We start from the raw sequence: 27399 nt of genomic DNA on the forward strand, positions 1-27399 counted from the left end.
ACCAAAAAAAAAAAAAAATAGCTGAGACGATAGATATCAAAATAGATGGTTTCTCAAACGCATTTATTACGATAGAAAGACTTTTTTTCAGATTCTGAAATCTTCATATATTTCCCATAGATTCGGATTTAGATTCCACAATTGTTTCAAGAATGCTGACTCTGAAATTCAAGAAAATCACTCAAACGTACATTTAAGATCAGGAAAAGTTTAGAGCAGACTAAACTGGGTTATTTAGATTGCTACGTAACTGTTAGTTATCCTTCCATAAGCGATACCTTCGGGGAAGACGTTTTAATAAAACTCTGATAGTTCCACAATATGTTCATCATCTAATTCTTGTAACAATGGAATATCTATTAAAAGTGAAATGGCTCCTGAATTATTTGCAAAATTAATAGCCTCTTTTAAGATAAAAAAATAGCACATTTTATTGTTTTGTAGCACATTTTATTGCTTTTTAGCACATTTTATTGTTTTTTAGTCAACTCATTACGTGAGTTTTCCTACGATTGTGACTATATGCAAGATACTAAAAGAGCCTTCAGTAATCCATCATTGTCAATTCCTTATTATCTTTTATAGCTATGATCAAACTAGGAAAAATATGGGTTGTACCATGCTTCTTTTTAAACATCTTGATCAATTCTTGAGCTCCTTGGTTAAAACAGATAAGTGGCATCCAGTGGCAAAAGAACTGTTTTCCTTCTGTCTCTTCGATTGATGTGATGATAATTCGTGTCAGCTGCCATCTCATAGAGCTTGATTTCAAATCCCGAAGAAGACATGAATATTTGTAAATATATGTTATTGGGGTAATTTGAAACTGAGGCACTCAGAAACCGTTGATCCGAAAGTTTTCAAAACACTTTCATATATTCTGCTCAAAACACTTTCATATATTGCCCTATATGCAGTAAAGATTCATGCGAGTAAAGCATATCATTTTATCTGAGGGGTGAATAATTTTGCTTGCCTTGTAAATTAATATTTATACCACGTCAGTTACCTGTCGCAGTTTACCTACAATGCTAGTACATCGAAATCCAGTTTAGGTTCTCTTAAGACTAAACCAGACATTGACGCTACAGTAAAAATTTTTACCAATAAACTTCAGGAATTCCTACAAAATGCAACTACAGAAATAGCGAACAATTACCTGGACGGCACACTTCATGCATGTATCAGAGCAGTTATTACTCAACGGAACAGACTTCGCAAACAGTACAGTAAGGATTGGAATCCGGCCATTAAGACAGACACAAATATACTCACAAGCCAGATTAAAGCTCTCATCAGTGAACACCGAAACGAAGTATGGAGTTACATAATAGACAACTTAAATCTGGATGACGTTTCATTCTGGAACTTCGCTCGGAACCTGAAAAGAGTCTATCACCACTCTCGGCCAATCAAAACAACACACAAGTTTTGCATATACCGAGCAAGAAAAAGCGGACACTTTCGCAAAACATCTGAGCGAGCAGTTCACGCCGAATGCAATTCCGAATAATAATGACTCTGATATTGATAATTTTGTTCAAGAATGGCTTGAGATTAGCACTCCAAAAACACGATTAAACTCACTACTCCTTTAGAAATAAACGATATCATCAAGCACACCAACTCAAAAAAGGCGCCTGGAAGTGATAAAACTACGAACAGAATGATGAAGAACCTGCCTCACCGTCTAATTACCAAGCTGAATAGCATTTACAATGCTTGTTTGATGCATTCATGTTTTCCAACCCCGTGGAAGCATGCAAGCATTTTTCTGATACAAAACCCAGGCAAGCGTCCCGATGAACCGACCAATTACAGACCAATTAGCCTCCTGTCGACACTGGGAAAGATTCTTGAAAGAATCATTTACCATAGAATTAAACCTTTCTTCGATATCGTGGCGGATGAACAACATAGCTTTCGAAGAGGATTATCCACTTCTCATCAGTTAGTCAGAATCACTGAATATATTGGAGCGGCTTTACATAACAAAACTAATGCAGCTATCCTCATGCTAGACGTGGCAAAAGCATTTGACCGCTTCTGGTACAGAGGACTTACTTTTAAGCTCATGAATTTGAATTTTCCTCTGGACATTTCTCTCATCCTCAGCTCATTTTTGAACTCCTGAACTTTTTCAGTGCTGCAAGGAGATTTCAGTTCAAACCCACATCAAATTTGCGTTGGTGTCCCAGAAGAAAGTATCTTTGGACCAATATTTTATATTTTGTATGTAAATGACTTCCCAAAATTCAAACAAGACCCTAATATTATGTTAGCATACTACGCAGATGACACCGCCATCATCGCGAAGTCTAGACGGCCAAATCACGTCTTGGAAAAGTTTCAGGAGATTATTTCTGATATTGAAGCATGGTGTCAACAATGGAAAGTTAAGATCAACCCGGAGAAGTTAAAAGTTTTAGTCATCAGAAAATTCAAGACCTCAGACCCCTCACCTGTAATGTCTTCGGAAAAACAGTACCTACTGTAAGTACGGCAAAATACCTAGGAATTCTATTAAATCGATTGTTTACCTGGAATGCACTCATAAACAGTGTGTGTGGAAAAGCTCACGGCATTATGAAAAAGCTTTATCCACTACTTTCTAAGGACTCTGGATTAAACCTTGCACGCAAAAGAAGGTTTTACACTGCAATTGTTAGGCCTGTTATCACACATGCCTCCCCGGCCTGGGCAAGTGCTAAGGCAAGTGAAATTCAACGGCTACAAGTTCTGCAAAATAAGATCTTAATAACCATCACGAACGCCCCATAATATATTAGAAATGAAAATTTACATCGCGATCTACATATTAATTACATTAAAGACTACTTATCCAAGCTAAATGGAAACTTTTTCTGGAAAACAAAGACCAACAGTAAAGCTAACTTTGCGTATATTCTGAGCTATGAAATCATCCCGGACGATTTGTTCATCCGACCTTATGCTGCACACTTAATTAGGCAAGCCAATAATTAATTGTTACTCGTCAGTACTCTGTGCTTACGCTTCTTGTGCATCTTTCCACATCATCTCTTCTGACAAAGATTCCAACTAGATTTCGATCAATCACAGTGAAGCGCCAGCAGACTACGAGCATCTCACAGACTTTTAGATGTAACTACTTTGGACTTGTTCTTGTTTGGACCAGTATTGCAAATAGCTAGCGTCAGCTCCTGAACCCAGGCGAAAATTGCGCCGTATTCCTTTTTCTTCCTGTTATTTCTCCCCTTAGAGGAAACTCAATAAGGAATTTTCTTATACCAGGCTCCACATGGACCTCTTTGCATGACTAGAAAGTATTGCTCCGGCAATAGAAACTCAATACAATACAGTATATCGCAGTATCGCAGTCGCAGTTTAATCTCGGATATAGTGTGCAGCAAAATCTAGGCAATGCTTTATGTGTACAGTAAACAGCATATTACTATTAGCGTTCACTGAAAAAAATTCCTGTATATATTTATTACTGTATGTTAATGCTTGACTGTGATTCATACGGGTACTTTTGCAAGAAACAAATGTTTTTTATGCATTCAAGTTTTCCTTTGCGTCGCTAGCCCTTTCCTATGTATGTATACCCAGTGTATTTCGCAAATCAATCAATGTCTTCTATCTGTTCTGCTTTGCAGTTTGCCCGTTGCATTTTCCTACTATATCACTGACAGTATCCCTGGAAAGTGTGATATCCTGGAGCTAGTCATACATAAAGTACCTAATAAGATATCTATCTGAATTTGAAAATAACAAACTAGAATGAAAGTTACGTTAATGTAATTAGAATATATTATATGATTTTTGATCGAATTTTCCCAAAATATTAACTCATAACTTCTAATTTAATTCTAGTCTATAGATGCTCTCATAATAAAAGACGTCATCTTGGCTGTATATCCAAACAGTCTCTGCGGCCTTGAAATCACCAGCATCAGGATATCCTGTTTTTTCACAACAACGAAATAAAATTTTGTCACCAGGGATTAAATTTTTACTTCACGAAAGGCGATTAAAGTTCTTTGTAACCGCATTATGTAATAACAGCCTTCGTTGTACCAAAAACGCTTCACGGAAGTATTGTCATGAAGGATAAACATATAAACTGAAAATTTGCTATACGATACATATGAAAAAGGCATCTCCAAATTCTCTTCACAGCTACTGATCTCTTATCAGCATTCGGATACTTACCGAGAATTCACTTTTGACATCGTCAAACATTTGAAGATGATCGAAACATTTGAAGATGATGTGCTAGCTGATCTCAACATGTTCGATATTATTACCATACATATTTGCGTGACAGTCTTCCATAATCATGGTCTCTATTTTTCGAATACGTCTTTTTAGAAAGCCTTCAATGGGCAGCTTGAGCAAGGATCATCTTCAATGTATTCTCTACTCCGCTTGAATTGCTTAGATCAGAGATTTCCTACGAAATATTACAAGCCTATAATAATCATATATGGCAACAATATTTCATAGATTTCTTTTGGTTTTCCAATTCCTCTGTAAGGAATGTAAATACCGATCGCATTTCCAGGTCCCCCATTTTTAATTTAAAGCAATACTTGCTACAGTTTAGAAATCGCTTGTTAAGAGTGCTGGTAACTGTTTCATCCAAAAATGTGATCGATTGCATACCAATATATCCAAACAATATCGGCACCACAATTAATAGGCAAAATGTATGAAACATCCATACGCAGATTTAATGAATTACCTCCGTAGATTTTTCCCACTAATTAAGCGTTCTATTCTTTTATGTTTTAGTGAGTCAACTATCCAATTATTGAAGTAAAGTAATATAAAAGACATTAGTTTATATGTTTTTTAACTGGAACGCAAGATGAAAAATGTTCACTTCGTTACATTTTGTTTCATTTATTGTCATTTTTTTGCCTTAAATTTCTCTATGAAATACAAATTTCAAGACAGGGTTTTAAGCACACACATCTGTTAATCGAATAAAGAATAAACTCCAATGAACTTCATATTATCAACAACGTAAAACTATTGGTAATCCTACAATCCTTTCATTAAAATATTGCTTAAAATCTTATTCATTTTCAGTACAATAGTTTATTAAGCTTCTTTGCAAGAAACTTGATATATGAGGTGCAAATTTTAACAGCAGTTCAGCTTCTTATATCAAGAAACGAAAGTATAAAGAATTTCAAAGAATGATTTACGTATCTTTAAAGCAGAATTAATATCTTGATTAATATTAAATAATAATGAACTTGCCGTTATTTCAGAGAATAATAATTTACGAAGAAAATATCTTACTTTCTTAGTATTCTTAATCCAACAATTTTAATTTTAGTTTATTTCGGTTTGTTTCAGTTTAGTGATGTTTTTGTCCAACAAAAAATCACCATCACCTGAATTAATTGAGATATTTTTCAGGCATCAGACTGAATTTGAAGGATCAGACTGCAATTTCTAATGTGTTATTGATTCCCCCTTTCCCTGGGGTTAGCTCAGGAGATGTCCTGGAAAGTAGTGGTTAGGATCTGTACGTAGGCAGTCCAAACTACGGAGCTATATAACCAGTCTACCCAGGACTAGAGCCCCCATTCATTCAGAGGTTGGTTCGGGCTTGGCAGAAACCGTACCAGTACTGTCGTGTCCGTTCGTTCGTCTGTTGTGGAGCTAGATCGACAAAGTCCTCAGATGTTTGACTTCATTCAGTTTTCCTGACGGGGACTGACAGAGTGGATAGATCACCCTAAAGACGTATGTTGCCAATGTAGTGGTGCCCGGAATCAAGATAGTGTAGCGTAATCAAATTTTCTTCGTATTTTCATAATCTTTGCCCAATGCTTTGTATAAAGCCGGGCGAGGACTACGGGGGTTGCGCCCGCTTGGACGAGGGTCACTGGACTATAGATATCACAACCCCGACAGGTAACTGTTAACAGATTCAGGACGGGGATCCATGTCTCGAGTTCTTTGTCTAGTTTATTGATTGTACTGTGTCTTTCTGTTTTGAAATAAACTCTCGATGTGGTCCTCATGGGACATCGGGAGGCCGTTGTTCTGGTCAGTTGTGGGATTCGGACAATACCCGAATAGTCTGTATAAGCCGCCCGGGTGTCCGAATCCTGCTCTCACCTGTTACCTATGTTATTGATTAATTGTTCTTTTTATGTATCTTTTCAGGGTTTTTGTATTCCACCCACTGTGCCGAGGAATAAGTGCAAAGAGGTCATCTAGGCTATCGTAAGTTAAATTGTTGTTATATTCTTAAAGTATAATAATCAATAACGTATTTTATAAATAACAGTGATGAGATTACTACCTGTCTATCTTTTGAAATTTCAAGAAATGTTTTGTTACTTTCCTCGACTATTTTTGATTAATGAGTAATAATATGACGTTAGAAGATAAAAAATTAATAAGCTTACCATTGATGATCGATGTTAATTCATTACCTATCCCTTTAAATTTATGTCAGCTCAAGTAATCAGAAAAACTCAGCTACTGAACTAGATCTCTTTAAACTCTATATAATCATTAAAATCTGGCAGCTCCTGTTTTTTTTGTTTTTTTTTTTTTTTTTTTTTTTTTTTTTTTAAGTTTTTTAGCCGTTTCTTTTTTACCTGTTCTTTAACGGATGTCTCTATAAAACATTGGTTTCTTTTTTATTATTTATAGAAATTATCAACTAAAGCAGCCCGAAACTCCCGCAACCATACGCTATTTCGATAGGCAATACTATGTAATTTCGCATTTTATCTAGGTAAAGTTTAAATTTAGGAATATTAGATGGACGGTATTTACATATTAAGATTAACAGGACATGAATGAGTGTTAAACTGGAGTTCAGAAGAAGATAAACAGTCATAGCATCTCTGGTGCATTACCGAATGTCTAGAAGAACTATCTGGAAAAGATGTTAAAATTTTCAAAAAGACCTGCATCCAAAAAATGTAAAATTACAACAAATTACAGCAGAACTTAATGCTGATCTGCATTCATCTAATTTTGCAAAATGTCTTTCGGAAAATTTACGTGGTTATTACTCACAGTTAAAATAAATTACATAAAATTTATAAAATCTATTTTTTATAATCTATTATAATCTAGGTGTTCATTTTTGTAAGATTTCCCGACACTTTAAATAATAAAATAGCAATCAGTGTATTTAGTAAAATTTTACTCATCATAAAAAATAAAGCATTAAATATTTGACCTTCCGTATAAAAATTGACATTTTATATTGTATTTAATTGATATTATTGAGTATTTGTATATTGTATTTAATTTTAAAATTTGAGAATTTAGTTTTCTTTCTCTGCTTGGCTTGAGGGGTCTGTGCAAAAATAAATTAGAATATTTGAGGTTAATGTTTTACCATTTAACGCTATTTAGTGGTAATCTTTTGTGATTTAGTTAAGCGTTGCATCCTTTAAGTTATAATTTTGTTACATGTGGTATGCCGATAGAGTTTTCACATAAGTAATTTTTAAGTTTTCGAGCGCTAACATGCAGTATTAATATTTTCATCCAGCGTTATTGCTCTGGAAGGATAATCTAGAAATTATACAGTGGAGATTTATTTCGTTTGACTAACAGTTCATTTTTAATTAATGCATCTTTCCTTTCAGTCTCGTTTTTACCCACGCTTTACTGCCAGAATGCTAATGAAGTAACGTGCGTGTATTCAGATTCAGTGAGAAAGAAATGCTAGAACAAAGGTTTTGGAAGGTGATTTTAGAGCATGTTATGCCTGGTTGAAGGTCACGTTGTTAGCGATTTGATTCTGTGGTGTTGAATGCTTCTAGCCCTTAGGTTTGTTCCGTCGCCTTTCACGAGTCAGAATCTTCTTGCGCGTTAAATTATCCTGAAAGCCGTTAAGCTAGAATAATTACATTTTACTTTATGTTCAGCATTACCTGTTTGAGTTAAACCAGAAGTGTTGGCTTTAAGTAAGAAGTGGGGCCACCTGCCCAATTATATGCGATTCAATAAAGGATCTTTTACACCCTTTTTCTGACTTTTTTGTTGCTTTAAGACCTCAGGATAATTCTCATACACACATTTTAGAGCTCGTTAGTTTGTGTTTCCTAAGAGAATGAGAACTCTGTAATACCAAAAAATTTAGAAACTGTAAATATTTTCATCCCACAGGGACAATTTGCCCAGAAGGGTTATTAATTTCCTTTTGCCATTTTTCGTTGGTTCACTATAAACGGCGTTTCACTTTTCAAATTGTTGCTACCAAATATGAGAGCCCTGCATTATATTTTAAAGAAATTAAATAAGGAAGAATCTGCATAAATGTATGTATGTTTCTCGCACTGTGAAAAAAAAAACGGTACCTAGAGACATAAAATTTTGAATAATGTAGACCTCCTTTCTAATGTGAGCATTTGGAAGCTCAAATTTGGGAATCTGTTTTATTATCTATTTCATAGTTTGTAAAACTTTAACGAATTTTTGACCAACAAACTCAAGGATTTCAAAGCGAGCAATGGCAACACTGCTCCAACAATAATGGAAAAAAAAACAATTCCAACAACAATGGGAAAAAAACATTTTTATCTCCAGTGCGCGAGACTGTGTATCGGAAATTTTAAATATATGCTCTTTTGAATATTTTGTGATATTGCTGTTGAATTGAATTAAATGGTTTAAGTGAGAACAAGATATTTTATAAATAAAGGTAACACACAAAACGTTAAAAAAAAACCGCCTCTTTGCGTGTAATATAAAATCTGAAAACTTTCAGATTTTTTTTATTTTTAATTTATGCAAATAATGTTACAAGTTGGCTGTGAACCAGTACTGGTATATTTCATTGCTTGTTACGTACAATTGCAAATAATCTTTCTTCAGTTTGTGTACAATATCTGAACATAACCTCAAATTTTAAGATTAAATACTGCGGTCAATTTTTTTTTTTGGGGGGGGGGACCGGGGTAATACAGGAGTCAAATTCTTTGTATTTAACTTCCCAGAATCATAAACTTAAACTAACCAGTTTACTAAACTATAATTAACATAAACGTTTACTGAATGTAGTTGTAGGGACAAGGGTCTCCTGTACAATATTAGATTTTATAGTTTTTACAAAATTGACTTTTCAAATTTAAAAATGCCGTAAAATGAATATGTTTCGTATTTGAGACATTTTGAAAGTGAAAATACAAGGTAACAACCAACGGATTCGAAAATAAAGGCCACATAAAAACTTGAAACGCGAGAAAACAACTGTACACACACACACACACACACACAAAAAAAAAAAAAAAAAAAGAATAAATAAAATATAGAAAATTCTGAAAAATGAAAGTGCAACAGTATACTCATTTAGAAGCACATACAACTATAAAAAAATGGAACCAAAAATCAAGCATACACTGATCTATGATAATACAAAGTAAAATATAAATATATGTTCACTACAAATTCTTAATAATGTTAATATTAATATAATTGTCTATTTTCATTCCTTTAACACTGCTGATCTTATAATACTTTGCGATTATTTGCATATATGCTATTAAAGGAACAAAACTTATGAAATTTCGCGTTCTTGAAAATTTTGATTCTTGAAAATTTAACTTATCAGTATGCTTTAACATACATCAGATAAATTAAGATAGCATTAAAAATTTGTATTGAAGACATTCTTTAATTTAATGTCAGAAACGAAAAATATATGTCTTCCAGAGATGATCATTGTTGGCCCTTGCATTTTCATTCAACTTTAAATCTACAAAAAAAAAACTGGAAAATTCTGTGTTTGGCGAATTAGATTTTTTTAAATCCTTCCCCATGATTTTCAGCTATATGTAATGATTTTGTTTAGTTGCAATTTCCCCCTAAAGTGTCTGAATCTATTGCAGAACTTTTTAATTATATTATTTTTATTGTCAGATGGAGCTAGAATTCCTGCTTTCTTCAATATTATTTTTTTTCGGTGCAAAGGAAATTTCTATGCATGATGTATTTCTGAAAAATGGCTCACAATATTTTAATCTCTTGAAGAAAAGAGACCGAAGGGCCAGCCCGTATTCGAATCCTGGAGAAGGCATGGATGTTTGTAAATGAATAGTGTCCGAAACGGCATGGAAGGACGCTAAATGTACGGCTAGCCGAAAGTCCTCTCCAGAGATTGGTGGTAAGGGAAGAGGAGAGGGAGACCCACGGATCCGTCCCCCCGGTGTGCTCTCCATCAAAATTGGGAGAGGAACTGAGGAAAATCGCACTATCACCTGTATGGTGCTCAAGGCAATTGCCAACGACAGCCGTAATCCCGCGCTCCTTGCCACGATTGGGCTGACTATAGGTCAGACAAGTGAGCATGAGTCAGTGTAAATATAGGTGTAATTTTTGTCTAATTTTAAGTTTTAAACTCTAAAGTTTATCCTTTATTTCTGTTTCTGGCCACCCTAATAGTATGACATCTAGTGCATCTTGATGTACACGCTGCTGAGTTCGAGTTCAAATTCGATGCAACGCGTGGACTATTCTGACTATAATATCTTTGCAGAAAGGGAATTTTTATAAACTATCTATATAGAAATCATGGTTAGAGAATACCTTCAGTTTTCATCTCTTGATATGGTATCTGTCAAAAATTGCACGAAAAACCAATAAGGTAAAGATAACTCAGGAATTCCTTGCTCTATATAAAAGAGTAGTGTAATTTAATTCATGTTTAAATATAATATCCAAATGCAATTTCGACACTAACTTTTGTTTTGTTTGTTTTAAAGACTTATGGATGAAGCAGATATGCCATACAGTTCAGACGACAGTATCGAAAGCTCCAGCTGGAAGAAAGATATTGATAGTGACTTGATGGTAAGTTATCATTCGCATCATTATTTATCCACATTGTTTTACACAATGGAAATCGCAGGAAACGGAAAGGATTGAATTAAGAACTCAAATTCCTGTTTTCTTAAGATGCTAAAAATATAATTTATTATTATTGCTTTATTTATTATTTATAATTATTTTTAATTATGTCCAAAAAATGCACTACGATTTTTATTTCCTTTTCAAACCAAAAGACGTTATTAGTCTATAAGGTATAGTGAACTGTAAAGGCTGTAAAGTATTTCTCCCGCCTTCACAGTGTAGTAGTCTGCATGCTCGGTGAGTATTCCAGAGGTCCGTGGTTCGAGTCCCGGCGAGGCCATTGCTCATTTTTCATCTCTCCTGCTTCGAAATAACCTAATGTCTCTACAAGTCTCGAAGTGAAATTTTACATTGGTTCTTTATAAACAGTGTATAACTTTTCAAATTGTTACTAACTAATATTATCGTCCTGCATTATTTTTGAAGATATTAAGTAATGAAGAATTTACATGTAAAATGTACTCTGCGAAAAAAAAAAAAAAAAAAAAAAAAAAAAAAAGATGCATAGTAATAAAGTTAAAAAGGCAAACAAAAAAAGAGGTCAGTAGGAATGAGTGAAAAAGCAAACTGCTTCACTGAGAGCTCAGCGAGAGCGTAAAAGCCTTAACAAACTCTTTTGGGCGACCATTTAAATCTGAAACCTTTCAAATTACTTTTAATTATTTAATTATTTCATTTTAGTTGTTTCATTAATATACTCCTCGATTAAATGGCAAGGAATAGCTATCCCTACTTTTAAATTTTTTATAAACTCATCCAGAAAAGTAGCCGAATCTAAATGTGTTGATCTTACCAATGTTAAATAGTATATATATATATATAAAAGTAAAGAATTCAAATGGTAACCATATGGAGGTATATTTAAAAACAATTCTTATTCTAAGATTTATTACTTCAAGGACGATTATCAGTGTTTGAAAGCAACTTCAGTTTATTTGTTACCTAAAATTTTATTGAAAAATATAAATGATTTATTTCTTAAAGAAATGTATTTATATATAATTTATTTATTTTCACAGGGAAATGCAATCTAATTGTCCAAGTATTAAATTTTAATTTTTTTTCATCTTTATCAAAAGTAATAGTATGTATTTAAAAAAAAAGTTTTATGATCTTAGTTAAATATACTAAATGGAAAAGAAGAAACGTTTTAGCTTTTTTAATATTTTTGTTCGTATGAGACTAAAAAAATCGTGACATTGTTAACAGTGTAAGATTTAAAATCCATACTAATGGGCAAGCCCATCAGATGAGCGATCTGCGGCCAAAGCAAGATTTATAGTTTCTATGTACATCTGAAAAGAAAATGAATAAAAACGTTTCAGATAAAAAGTTCTAGCTTTATTCTGGCTTGATTAACAATATTTGGCCATACAAAATAGTGTTGTACCAATGTTGTCGTACAGACACTCTGTGACTATAAAACTGCTATACTGTGTGTACTGCTGTTTAACTCTTAATCCTTGATCATCATTAGGAAAGAAAATTACATACGTGATCGGTTCCAAGTTAGGATTTAAAGTACTGATATTAATAAGACGGCTAATCTTCCATAAGCGGGGTAAGTTGGCGTCAAACTATTTTGGCCTTCAATATTTGGAAATTTTTTTTGGCGGTAATAAGAACACTAAGATGTTATTTTTAAACGTAAACAGAATAGTAACTTTTAAGTTTTGCAGTAGTAATGCCGATGTTTCATGCAAACAAAATAGTAAAATGAGTTGATAAAATACTATAGTAAATATAGTCTTATTCATGTAAATCATGATAAAATAGTATAATGAATAATAAAATAATAAATTGTATAACAATTTCTTTGGACTCCAAAATCGTCCAAGTAAATATATTCAAATTCACTAACAACGAATGCATCATAAACCCAGTAAAAATGTACCAGTTATTATCGTCGTGGAATTCAACACACTAAAAAGCTTTCATTCAAAACTTTAAACATTCCACATCTTTCGATTGCCACATACAAGAAACAAAGCTAAAAAAATAATAATTAACTGACCCGGAAAACGTTAACTTAATAAAATTAAATAAAAACATTAATAAATTATAAACTTCACGTCATCTTAAACCCAACATTCTCCCCCCAACAACAGCTTAACTTCCTGCAAATATTAAGCAGTAAAACCTTTAAAAACAAACACAGTATTTCAAAATTAAATTTAAAAAAAAATATATTAAATATATTATCTGGCTACATTAAATTGGTACTCAGCAATCACCTAAATAAAGCTCTAGGTTTTCCACAGGAAAACATACAGCCGGAAACCACAACCGAATTAAAATCGAGCCAAATTAAAAATTCTCGCCATGTTTCGCGTTCACTCTGGTTATGAAAGATTAACCAATAAGACCATCACCTCTTGCATGAGTACAATATCTCTGTTTAATGGAAGAACACCCTCTGCACTCTTGAAAACAAATGTCACTTCATTTTCTTTTGAAGCGTTATAACGTCTTCTGTGCTCACCTGTAACAACACTTTCGCCCTTGATGTACCATGTGGATAGAAGCAGCAGTTTCAGCACCTTGCTCTGGTAGTTCATTCTTCAAATTTGTTAAGCTTCTGCATATGGATTCACATTCCTTAAAACTACATTCAGTTGTGTCAGCAGTTCAGCATTCAGAGCAACATTTCCAAGTATATTCATTCTCTGCCTGAGCTCTTGATCCTAATCTAAAATGTACAGCTCTGCACACTGTTCTTGATCAGGAGGAGGTGGATGGAGGTAGACTGCTCGATGATATATGGCAGGGGTGGCCAACTTTTTTGTATATAAAATCTACTTTTTATCTTAAAAGTGTGTCGCTATCGACTTCTTGTCATAGGTATAGTCTAAGGGGGAAAAGGGTGTAAAATACATACAAAGTTTATACACTGTGTTTCTGTATAAGGTTCATGCCAGCGAGGTATGGGTAGATAAGCAAAATATATGTTCAAAGCTATTTTTTACTTTTTAAATCACTTATTAAGTTTTCGAGATATAGTCTCATGAAGAAAATAAATTTCCAGATCCAATTTTTAATAGCACCATTCCGTACATGCGGTGCCTAAAAAATTCGATTTTTCTACACTTGTTCATGAGTTTTTACTAACAAAAAATGCAATTTGATTTTTTTCATCTAATGCCATGTATAAGTTGTTGTACTATTTGTTCCTTAATATGGAAAAGTTGTTATAAAGGCTGATAATTTGACTTTAATGCCTCACTTTCGCAATTTTTTTTTTTTTTTTTTTTTTTTTTGTCTAGAAGAATTTATCACGAAAGAATAACACGGCTTACTCTTTGCTAATCTATCAATAGCTCGCTGAACATACCTCGTACTTAAATACAGATATGACATACTGAAATATAAGGTTTACCTACCTATGTAGAAAACAGCAACAATAACTATTTAAAGATCCCAAAAGCTCATGCCGAAGGAATAAAAAGAACATAGATAATTATTAACAATATTTATTAATTCAAAGTAGCTACAGATAAAGACAGATTTAGAATTTACTTTGTTGCCTTAACATCAATGGGAAGACTGAGTTTGCATGTCCCTAACGAAGGAATCTTAATTAAGTGTATATCCTGACAAAGATAATAATAATGAGATTTTAGTATGGGAATCAGTCAGGACAGAACGTTGTTTAGTCTTCGTTAATTTCAAGTATGAAAATGCCGATTCGCATAGGAATGTAGATCCGAAACAAGAATAGATATATTCGCTACATTTGGTGATACTGGGATATTTTTCTTGGTTAACATATTTCCAAAAATCTTCAAATTTTCGGGTTTGTAAGATTCAATTAGTAAGTTTGCAAAATTATAATTTCATTTTCTAATGTCTTTTGATCCATATGAAATATGTCTGAAATTTTTTGGCTAATGCGTTTCGCACTTAAATCTTTTTTAAAAAGAAAAGATATAAATTCCACAATTTCTTTAATTTTTTTCAAAATCCTGGAATTTTTATCTTAAAGTCTTCAATTACTTTCTGGATTTCCGCGACATATTTGTCGATCTTATAATTAATATTTTTATGTTTTTGTAGGTTATCCGCCATATTTGGAAAATGATTCAGATTATTTTGTTGCAGGTCTTCTATTAGAAAAATTAATTTTGTTTTATATACGTCTATGCAGCTGATCATATCAATTACTGTTTTATTTTTACCTTGTAATTCTAAATGTAAATGACTTAATATTGAAGTAAAATCAGTAAGAAATGCTAAGTCACTAAGTTAAGTTTCATCATTTACATTTTCACGTTTCCATCTTGTTCGTGAAGAAAATCTATAATTTCAGGCAATAAATTACGAAATCGCTGTAAAATTTTACCTCTGCTTAGCCATCTGACATCAGTATGTTATAATAATTCAGGTTGGCCTTCATCGAGTTGAAATTGGAAGAGACGCCGTTTAAGGTAACTTCCTCGAAATGAATTAATAATTTAAATGCTATGTCCATTACCGCTTTTGTGTTTAGTCTCTTGTTAGCTAACACTTGCTGGTGAATTATACAGTGATAGCTTAAAAAGGCAGGGAATTCATTTTCCTTTTGACATAGGGCTATAAATCCATTAATGTTAACTATCATTGCAGCTGCGTCATACGTTGTTATTGATACTAATTTAAAAAGGGATACATTCAAAGCATTGAGCACGTTTTTAAAGGCTACACTTCTAGTCCTTTCCTTCAAAGAAATCATACCCAACAATTCTTCTTTACCTGTAAAATCCTTAAAAATCATACGAAAGAAAACAAGTAATTGTGCTGTATCACTTATATCTGTCGCTACATCCCACTGAAGGAAAAAACAAAATCATCTATTAATATCATTATATAACTGCTCTTTCACATTCCCACTTATCCTTTCAATTCGTCGCATCACTGTATTTCGAGACACTTGTAGATCTTGAATTGCAGCAACAAGTTCACTCTTGTTCTTAAAATCATTAAAAAGTGAATCTGTTCTAAAAATATTTCCTTTACAAATTCACTGTCGAAAAACGGCTTACATTTTTTTGCAAAGATATAGCTTATTTTGAATGATGCAGTAGTTACTGCGTGTGACTTCAACCTTGGCTTTTTAAAGACGCTTTGTTGATTTGTTAAATGAGTTTTAAGATTCGAGATTCGAAACTTTATGTTTTCTAAGCTCAGAATTTGGTGGATAATCTGTTTGATATTTGTCATGCAAAGCTAAACAATGTCTCTCCAGATTACCCTTTTCAGCAATGGCTACTGAGGCAAAGCAATATTAAACAACAGCATTTATCATTCAACATTGTAAAAAAGTAATCGTGTTCCCATTCTTCATTGAAGTGATAAGTTTTCGATGTCTTCGGCTTACTACTCATGTTCATCATGGATATACTAGAATACAAAGAAATATGACAATTTAAAGAATAAATATCGAATTAAATATTTTTCTAGAAAATTAAAAACTCATAAAATGCGGCTATTATCTCCGTTATATTGAGAGAAATGATAATAATACTACATACTACGATCGAACACGGTAACACAAGTGTATCAAAATCTAATAAAGATATATTCAAATTTTACAAGAAGTATGTTAAAGCTACAATATATTTATTGCAGTTTAAATACCAAAATCTTAATTTAAATAGAATTATTGTTATTCCTAATATATCTGTAATACTGTCCCTTATTTTTTTCTCAGTGCCATAAACGCAGTTCAGAGATCTGTTGCCGAGAATGCTCACTTATCAAGTAAATAGATATGAAAGAAAAGTAATTTGATTTAAAACAAAGAAAATGTACTTACATTTGAAACAGAAGAAAGACTGCAACCCAAAGTGGTCACTGAGGGTAAATAATATTGATTAATAATAATACTGTTAATGCAAAAGAAAAGAAGCTACCGTATGGACACTACCAAATATTCAAGCTAGCTGACTGTGTTCTTGGATGAGTCGAGCCCTAACAGTTGCGTTCAGGCTTTGCGTCCGGTGACAAGTGTAAAATATAAGTCAAAATGTATTGTACTGGATGGGCGGAGATCACAGTATCAGGTTGTCAGAATTCTAGGAATTTATGACCTCGGAAAATTCCCAGAATGCATTATACTATTGCTAAAAGGTTTTGTCTTCTACAATCGCTTCAAAATACACGGAATTCCACTCCAGTCATTGCGAACTATCGACGATCGACCAAACTTAGCATCGCGATCGACCGGTCGATCACGATCGACTTGTTGGTCACCCCTGATATATGGCACCACGAATTCTAAATTAATAGGGACCTGACCCTGTAGGTATTTCTGTGTTGGCACCCAAGGATGCAAAATTAACGAAACGCAAACTTTCTTGGTTTTCTGCTTGTCAATTGGGCCTCCTGCTCGTTTCTGCTTCAGCTTCTTTAGCACGAAACGTTTCTTGAATTTGTGTTTGTGTTTGCCTGGTGAGTCTCCTAGTCGTTTCTACTTCAGTTTCCTGAACACGGAAATTTTCTTGTTGTTGTGCTTGCCTACTTAGTCTCCTAATGGTTTATTCTTCATTTTCTGTAGCTGGCCGTAACCTTTGTGCTTCAGCTCTTTCTCTTCTTAATGCATCTCCTGTAACGGATCTTTCGCGTTTTGGCATTTTAATAAATTTAAAAACCAAAATCACTGTACTAAAATAATAATTCAACTAAAATACATTAAATACCTGCGAAAGTTTAGCCCTGTGTTCAAAAAGATATATATGTTACCGGCAGAGTCTATTATGTATTTATTTTTTGTGTGAAATCTGAAGATTGGAATCTGCAAAAATATATATTGGTTTCACTCTGTTATTCAAACAAACTGCTAAATATTAAATTTTCAGACTGATATTTATTTTAAATAATTCTAATGTGTTAAATTAGCTACTAAATAACTTACTTAAACTAAAAACTAATTAATTACGAAAACTTTCCAATTGGGACAAAAGTATAAATATTGACACCATTGACAAATGAAATCTTTCTTTTATAGATTAAATTTTTCTTTGATGCATACAGAAAGAATACATATATTATTATCTATGTAATTATAGACTTCTTTCTAACTTCAGCATCAGCTGCAGCATCTCATGGAGTTTTGATTTTGATAAAGTTTGTAACCTTGGAGGAAAATTACTAGAAACTATCGTGAATTACTGATACTCATCTATCAACTTGGTTCTTTTTCTTTAGACTATTATTAATTTTCAACTGCAGAAAAAAAACTGTTCACATATAAATATATTCCTGATCAAGACAATTATTCTTAGTGCAAATATTCATAACTGAGGGTATTTATCTTTTGACAAGTATAATAAAAGGTTACTCAAATTTGCATCTTCAAATCTTTGAATAAGATCTATGCATAGTGCAAATTGATTAGCTTCATTTATAGATTTTCTGTGCAAATGAAGAATCTGCATGATTGTATCTATGTTTCTCGCATTGTGATAAAACAACGGTACCTAGAGCCATCAAAATTTGAATAACGTAATCTTCCATAGAATATGGGCATGTGGAAGCATTAATTTGAATTTAAAATTTGTTTTATTAGCGATTTCTTATTTTGCAACACTTCAACTAATTTTTAATTAACAAACTCGACGATTTCAAAGCGAGCAATGTACGAAAAAAAAAAAAAACATTTTTATCTCCAGCACGCGAGACTCTGTATCAGAAATTCTAATGATATGCTCATTTTAAAATTATTTTACGATATTGCTGTTGAACTGAATTTTATGGTTTAAGTGCGAAGAACATTATGTTTAATAAATAAAGGTAACACACAAACAATTAAAAAACACACCCCTTTGGACGTAATTTAAAAATCTGAAACCTTTCAGATGTTTTTATTCTTGTATTTTTTATTTCATTATTTTGTAAAACATAAAAAATTTTTGGTACTTTTCCATTTCGCCGGCGCAAACCTCGCCATTTCCGTTTCGCCAAGCAGACTATATTGGCGACAACACACAGTATACACATAAAAAATGTTAACAAATGTTAGTTCTAAGAATCTTTTTATTTTGGAGGCATAAATATTTTAATAACGTTTAAAATTTTTTCAAATGGGTCTTTTGTGTCATTTCGCCCCATAAATTCATCGAGGTAACTTTCCAGATGATGACGTCCTGTTCCTCTGAGTTTCTTATTCCGCCATTTGGCGCTACTCCATAGTCTTCCTATTTTTTGTGTGTGCGTTCCAGTTTCCGGATCTATAAAATTGTATTTATGGTTCACTTTGAAATGTTCGAAACATTCCTCTTCTAGTTTTTCAGTGCAATATAATTTCTATGAATCGGAATATATTCGTAGTTCCTTTTTCCATATTTTATTTTATTGCCTCTAATATATTAGTCATTTATCGGTTTGGCGCCTTCACAAGGAAACATTCATTTGTTTCACGACAAACTCCACCAAAGATCCACTTTTGCGGTAAAATCCGTTTCGCGTTGTGTTTTCGCTTCGTGAACATACTTTCATCCACTTCAACAATCATACCAGGTCCTCCTATTTTGCGTTGTTGATGTTTAAGTAAAGAATCCATATAAACCTCTCGTATGTAGTTATTCCAATCCACAACTGTAGCGTGACTGATTTCCAACTGCTTTCACTTCATTTGACTGAAAGTTAATTCTTTACTCCATCCATAAATAAATTTTACACACTTCAAGAAACTCAGTCTCAATGACTCAAACCATGTGCCTTTCCGTATACTTCTTTTACTGCGGCAAGTTGAAAGGTTGCAGCGCCATTGAATTTCGTCTCCGAAATATAATTTCATTTCATGATTGTTATCACAAATAGCAAAGTTAGGCAAAACGCCTTTCGCTTGAAGGAATCTGACAGATTCTTCCTCTGTCCTGGGCAAATCTCAAATTTTCATTGGTTTTTCATCCATTTTTGACATATTTGTAAAAAGACGTTAATTTAAGAATTTACTATACTTTCATGGTACAACATCTTGATTCGCCTGTTCATATCACGTGATCTCAAATGATCTCATCTCACGTAAACTACGCTACAAAAATCTGATTCTCACAGTAATTATCAACATTAATTTCAAGTTAAATCTTAGTATGGAATAAAAGTTTTAATGCAAGAATTATTTCAATATTATAATTTAAAAAATTCTATGTAACTATATGCCAATATTGAAAGAAACGATCAATCTGATAAAAAAATAGCAGCGACTTGTTTTGAAAATGTGGCGTGAAAGGTTATCAGCGAGAATATTCGGTTTGGCATCGGTTGCACTATTTTCGGCGACTTTATCGCTTGCGCCGGCGGAATGGATATCTGCGCCGGTCAAACAGAAAAGTACCAAATTTTTATTATCGAATTCTACGACTTGAAAGCGATCAGTGGCAACACTTCGAATAAAGCAGATTTTTATCTCCAGCGTGCGCGACTGGCGTCTGATTAAAGTTGTACGAAGATGAGAATGGTCCAAATGCCTTCCCACGAATTTTTGGAATCTGGACATGCCCGCTCTCGAAACTCTACTCCCCACCGTTCCGAAGGAGGTAATGCCACAAATAAACAGACAGACGCGCACAGATTTTAGTAATGTCAAATAGAAACTTAGTTGATTTGAATGTAACCATGATATAAGTCATTCCTATTTTGTTTCTTCTGTTGTTAATTTTCTAACAAAACTCGTGTGCGGACACCGCACGATTTTATTTTTAATCTACATGACCAAGAACATTAGCTAAATAATTATATATATATATATATATATATTACACTACATTTAACTGGGCAGACGGGAAAGTGGTTAGTGACTCTGACTACCGTACCGAAGGGCACGGGCTCAAATCCCCCCGGAGAAGGCATGGATGTAAATTGTCTATCCTTTCATAGGAGGTAACGGTGGCCACCTATTAGGTGCCTCCATAATAACATGACCACCCAAAACCATGCAACTTAAAAATACTTTTTTGATTATTTATTTCATACATCTAATATAGAAAAATAATGAAGAATAAAACCACCGCCTCTTAAAAGCAGAAAAATCATTCTTTTTATTCAGCTCAACATTGAAGTACGATCAACGTTATCTTTTTTTCGGAATTTTTAACATTTTCCGATGGCGCAAGTTGCATTCCTTTTATTTATATTTCTCATTTAGTCAGAAATTTGATATTAGATTAAAATCGTAGGATTATTAAGAATGATAGATTAAATCTTTTGATTTAAAATTCAGTTTTTTTTCTAAAACTATTAAAACTTGAAAAACAATTTTTAAATTCTGAAAAACTTCGTAAATTTTATTTATTTATTTATTTATCCTGTGGTTAAAAATCGAAATTCTGCTGCAAAAAGTAATTTACTCATTAAACGAGGATAAATGAGAAAAATTCAATACCAAATTTTAAAAAATATTTTGGGTGAATATTGTACTGTATGTGCAAAACGAAACTAAGTTAAATAAATTTATGTAGAACTAGAAGCTATTGAAAGTTTTGAGCTAACGAAATAGCTAAAGTTAATGAAATTCATTTAAGGTGTTCTGAAATAAAATATTCAGTCTTAATTACTGTTTAAATTGTTTTTATTGCACTTTTGACTCTATACTTAAATCTTTTTATGACTGTGATAAATTTTACTTTGTCAAATGACTGGTTAAAGGTAATTGCTTTAGAATGATAAGTATTATTCAGCTATTTACAGAAATTCTGTTATCAAAAATAGATTTCGTTAAATAAAAGTTTTCTAAAGAAGCTTATTAGCCTGCAAAATTTATAGCGAACATTTAAAAAGAAATTATTTGCTTTAAAAATGAAAAGCGTTTCAGTGATTGTATTTATAGCATACATTTCAAATGCCGTTTTGGACTTATTATACATAAAAACGTGACAGTTTGTTGAATGAAATCTCGAAACGAAAGCTATGTCCCTATGGAGTATCATACAAATATTTTGAAACTGCGTTATGAAATAGATGGATTTTGTAACAAAGGGCTTTGACAAAATGACAAAAGATGTCATATATTGTATTTGTATACTTTATTCAATTGTAGAGACTTTCGTAAAGATCATTTGACATCAAATGTCTGTTTCCGAGAAAATAACATTAGGAAATATAAAATGAAATGTATAATACTATCATATACGAAGATAAAATTGAAATAATGCTTTTTTTCCAGTAGATGGTATATTGTTATTGATGCAGTAAAAAGAACCAGCAAGAATTCGAAGTTCTTGTACAAGCAGAAAAGAAAATTTTTAAAGTGCATAGACAAAATAAATAAATTCAATTTCCACTTTTTAATTCTTTACTGGAGTAATTACTATGTCGGAAATTTATAAATCAATTTAATATTAATACATGAACACTTAATAATTATTGAAATATTATTTGAATCGAGACACTAATAATGCCTAATATAATGTTAACGGGAATTTTAATCCAAAGAACAGTCATGTCTCAATCTTCGGTTTAGTAACTCGTCAAAACTCATATTTTTTTTGTCTTTCAGCAGCCTGATACTTGGCTAGTTAAGCATTCGTTAGTAAATGCCGAACTTACGAACCATTTAGCTGTCTTCTTCTCTAAGAACGTTGCCCAGGCTGCACCATAGGGGACGACTGATTTTACACGTATGTGAAGAGGGACGTGGTGTCCGAAATTTGATGGAGAACACTCCGTGGAACGGACGAGAGGATTTTCTACCCCTCATGAAAGCACGAAAACTATATCGTAACATTAAGAAAAACTCTTGTTGCGTTTTACTTTTGAAATAAGAACACAAGACAAAATACAAAACATGAAGCACTTCCGCCTTTATAATTTTTGATTTTGTTTATTTAGTCATGACAAAGCACTTTTAAGAATACCTGCCTACAGGAAAGCATGCTTTTGTGGAGGACTGATTTAGAAAAATTTACTCATATTCATGTTACGCGGCTGAAAAACTACTAATGCGCATGCAACCAGATCAGTGTCCAGGACCCGCAAACTACCTATATTAGCAGTCTCATTGGCTTGGTTGTTTGAGGACCCTGATAAAGGATGTAATATGTATGTACGATAATTCATCGTATGTTCCTGTACTTTAGGAGAAAAAGAGTCAAAATCTAAAATGTTCGAAATGGAGATAGTTCTTCTTTTAGCACCAGAGATGCTATTAGTCTGTAAACAAATTATTTGACTGAACCAATTTTCAAATTTTTACCACCGAATGATATCGCCATGTATTATTTTTCATGAAATTAAATAATAAAAATTCTGTATGTATGTTTCCCGCGCATTGCTGGAAAACGATGGCACCAACAAGCCACTAAATTTTTCATACACGTCGTTCTCCAACCGAACTTGAGTCACTTGGAAGCCCGAATTTTGAATTTCGAGAGTGAATACTTAGCATGTAAATAAAAGGCTAACAGCATTCCCTCACTGAAACTATGAAATCCCCCCCGGAGTGAAAATTCGTAGTGTAGATTAAATTGTTAAATAAATTAGACTCATAAATATTACTATAACATAATCTATGTTTTCGTATAATATCGTTGCGTGCGTACGGATTCGTAATGGTATGAATACACCCAGAACCGGTGATAGCTTGATAAAATTTATTTTCACAAAAGAAACATTTTACAGTTCTAAAACTTTCCACAAAAAAAAAAAAAAAAAAAAAAAAAATTACAGCTGTTCTCATATCACAGAGTACAATAAGTAGACCGGATGCGGTTACAGTTACATAAAGAGATCAATTATAATTATTCAATTACAGTACAAATTGCAGTTATATACAAGGACCGGAACAAAAGGTCCCCAAGTTTGGCAAATGTTGGAGATTTCTTGCCAAATTTTGTGACAAAACTTAGTCACCGAAAACGTCGCCAGTTTAGCGAAATAGTCATTTAGTACCTTAATGTTAAATAAACTTTCCCTGTAATCTTATTTTTCAGCAGAGCTTTGCTTTCTTCGGACTTTTCATGTTACTTTATACAAAAGATACTGCAATTTCACATATAATTTCTCTAAAATTATCTGCATATATACAAAAATTTGTAACAATAAAAATATTTCTCAGGAAAAGTTGCTTTAAATTTATTTTTGTTATTATGTTTTATAAGGTATTTCTCCCACCTTCTTAGCATGCCTTCGTGGTGTACTGGTCAGTACGCTCGACGCGTATTCGAGAGGTCCGTGGTTAGAGTCCCGGGGAGGGCACTACACATTTTTCATGACTCCTACTTCAAAATAACCTAATGACTCTACAGTGGCGCCCGAACTAAAAGGGTTGTAGATGATTATTCTCTACCACCAGAATTTGGCGATTGCCCCCCCCCGATCCCCAGTCGCCCTTTAAAAGGGGGAGTATATAAGGTATTTCTCCTGGTTTCTTAGCATGCCCTTGTGGTGTAATGGTCAGCACGTTCGACGCGTATTCGAGAGGTCCATGGTTCGAGTACCGGCGAGGGCAGTGCACATTTTTCATGACTCCTTCTTCAAAATAACCTAATGACTGTACAGTTTTACATTACAAAGATACCAATTTATAACACCTGTCAAGTATTTTAAAATATCAGGCAGGATGTTTGTGTGTCGATAAATGAGCGATTATATTTCAGTTATATGCATCTGCCTAGCAATTTAGTAGACTTTTAATTCATTTCTTTTTTTTTTTCTTTCCAGGAAAGGTTTATTCGAGATATGGTATTCTCCAATATGAAAGCCAAGAATCATGAACAGTCGTATTACGATGAAGAGAAATGAAAACTTAAAGAAAAATATGTATGAAAAAGTATCCCATATCCTGCGATATAAAATGTAGAAGACGAAAAGAAAAGCTCTTTTTCGAAGCATATCAAAAATATTAGCATATGTATATTTCAGTCGCTAATAACAAAATAAAATATGAATTTTGGATCTTCAAAATAAGTAATAGATATATTTTAATTTTTTTACTTTAGTAATAATTGGATAAAATAAACGTATGTAATTACCATTTTGTCAAATAGACTCTGTTCCTTCCTTATTTGGTGAAAAAAATCTTTCACTCTTTGAAGACAATAACAATGGGAATCGAAAGTTTCCAATAAACTAATTTAAATTTAAGTTCTCGCCACAATATCAGTTAAATTTTATCATCAATGGTTACGCAATTTCTGTCTTTGAAATGCTAATATATTATTATGTATGTAATGTATGGAAAATGTATTAATATTGAGCAAAATTCATACAGTTTAATATTTAAAAATAATAATAAATTTCTTCATTAAAAAATATGGCTGCATTACAAAAATCTCTTACTAGCCATATAATAACTGGTTTTGTTTATTACTGTTACAGAAACTTAAATTAGATATACAGTGTTTAAGTAACCTCTAACTACAATGTAGATATACAATGTTTAGTAGCCTTGCATAAAGCATACTTGCATAAGGCATACATTATGCCTTATGCAAGGGCTGATTTAAAAAAGAGAGAGTATTAAAGGAGAAGAGACAATACCGAGTCTCCTCTAATACTCTCTCTTTCAACAGATTTTAGTTTATTATTTGTTGTATAAAATGTAAACTTGTGTATTTTAAATCAAGGCCTTTTTTCCCTGAGGGGAAAACTGCAACAGAGAAAAGAACTTAAGGGGACTCATACACCTTAAATCCCTTATGATCTTCGAATATGTGACTGTTGCAAGAATTGGGATATTTTATTTATTTTAAAAGCGATTACTTCAAACCTTTTACAGCTGACTACATAATATAGCTTCTTTGGAAACTAGTAACCAGAAAGTTTGTGTTGCCACAAATATTTTTGTAATTTAACCCGCTTCGTGACAAAAATATTTCGTCGTGTTTCCACCTTGCGCGCATGATATTTTAAAAATGGCTGACGGTACATAATTGAAATTTGTTAGAATTCTTTATATGGCACTATCTTCTAACTGAACCAGAAATCTGATAAATATTTTAATATTAAAAAACTTTATGCTCAAAATCGTTAGAGTTTTTTTTTAATAAAATACATTTTATAAATTCAACTCCAAATAAAATAGACATTTAACATGGAATTCTTAGAATTTTTGGTTCACAGTAGTTTCCAAATGTTATGTAAACTATATATTAAATATAAAATTAAATTATGCGACAGAATGTCTTAAACTGTGAGCGAAAGTTGGAAACATGACGAAAACTTTTGTCACAAAGCGGATTAAATTATAAAAATATTTGTGGCAAAGCAAACTTTCTGATTACTATTTCAGAAAGCAACTATATTATTTAGTCAGCTGTTAAAAGTTGGAAGTAATTGCTTTTAAAATAAATAATTATTTCTTGCAGCAGCCACATATTCGAAGATCTTATGGGTTTTAAGGTGTATGAGTCTCCTTAAGAAATCTTGCTGATTTTGTAACAAAGCTTAATTAATTAAATTACATCCCTACGACCAAACGAACGCCATTAGTTTTATTATCAGTTTAATAAAGTATCATCTACAATAATCTAAAGATTCTCATATCATGTGACATCATAAGCTTCGAATGTGATAGTCGCATAATAGCAGAAATTAGTTTTTTTGGGGGGAGGGGGGAGAAAGGCATAAAAAACTGCAATCTAAAATTTTAATTTTTGTACCTACTTCTAATTTCGTATTTTTAAAACCTAGAATTGAAAAATGTTGTTTAAAATTTTACACATTTTTAAATGTTAGGAAAAAATTTATGAGTCCTCATTAAAGTACAAACCCACATACATGCGTCGTTTGCCCTTGCATTACATCAAAGCCTTATTCTTTGAAAGGTTTTATTTTTGGACTTTTTAGTCGATGTGAAGTAATAGCGCAGAACAAGAGCATAGCAATTACTTATAAGTAATTTACAGTACATGCTCATTCCAACTACAGATATCCCTCTTATAACAGGATTTCCTACAACATGGTGCGTACCAACGGTCGAGCCCTAAAGTGGCTGAACAGCTGTAGTTTGGTCTGAAGCCCTATTTCTTGCGAACGGATTTCATGGACATTATCGTTGTTTTCCCCGTGGGTGAAGTATGTACCAGTCAGCTTCTCCTTCGAAAATTCTCTACGAAAGCAATCCTTTCTCTAACAATCAAATACAACCAAAACTAAACTTAAAACCCGGATTCATTTTAGCACGTTATAATATGCGTAAAACCTTATGTACGTACATATTTCCATATAACACGATTTTTATTTTAAACATTTACAAAATTAAGTTACGTACAATGACACTGTGCATAAATAACAATAACAACATCCATTTATACACACAGAAGTAAAATAAATTACTGGAATACTTGCATTATTTTACATCGAAATTCTTTTGAAAAACAAAATTGAGTCGAACCTGTCCTTTATACATTGTGCTCCAAATATTCAGTTGGTAGCTTACATAAATTACGTAACTGTGATTTCAAAGAGACTTTTTAAGAAATCTTTGGATATTGGTTGTTTATTTGCTTCGTCGTTTTTAGGAGTAGCTATTGCAAAATTATATTTCACTCCAAAACTATATCTGAAAGTAAAAACATAACCTTAAAAAAAAAAGTTATTTCT

The 27399-nt window shown here is 32.7% G+C and overlaps 1 protein-coding gene across 2 annotated transcripts in view; it reads left to right on the top strand.

Annotated features, from left to right (window-relative positions):
- Nucleotides 1-24829, top strand: part of LOC118202926 (uncharacterized) — a 169766-nt gene extending 144937 nt beyond the window's left edge. For both annotated transcript variants that reach the window (XM_085823060.1, XM_085823059.1), the window contains exons 3-5: nucleotides 6169-6228; nucleotides 10734-10821; nucleotides 24517-24829. In XM_085823060.1, coding sequence (XP_085679186.1) covers nucleotides 6169-6228; nucleotides 10734-10821; nucleotides 24517-24597 — 229 coding nt within the window. In that variant the 3' untranslated portion in view covers nucleotides 24598-24829. The remainder of the gene's footprint in view (nucleotides 1-6168; nucleotides 6229-10733; nucleotides 10822-24516) is intronic.
- The last annotated feature ends 2570 nt before the right edge of the window (nucleotides 24830-27399 follow it).

This window comes from Stegodyphus dumicola, chromosome 8 (assembly GCF_044657685.1).
Source record: "Stegodyphus dumicola isolate Sdum_Otavi_A_Nest chromosome 8, ASM4465768v1".
Taxonomy (NCBI): Eukaryota; Metazoa; Arthropoda; class Arachnida; order Araneae; family Eresidae; genus Stegodyphus; species Stegodyphus dumicola.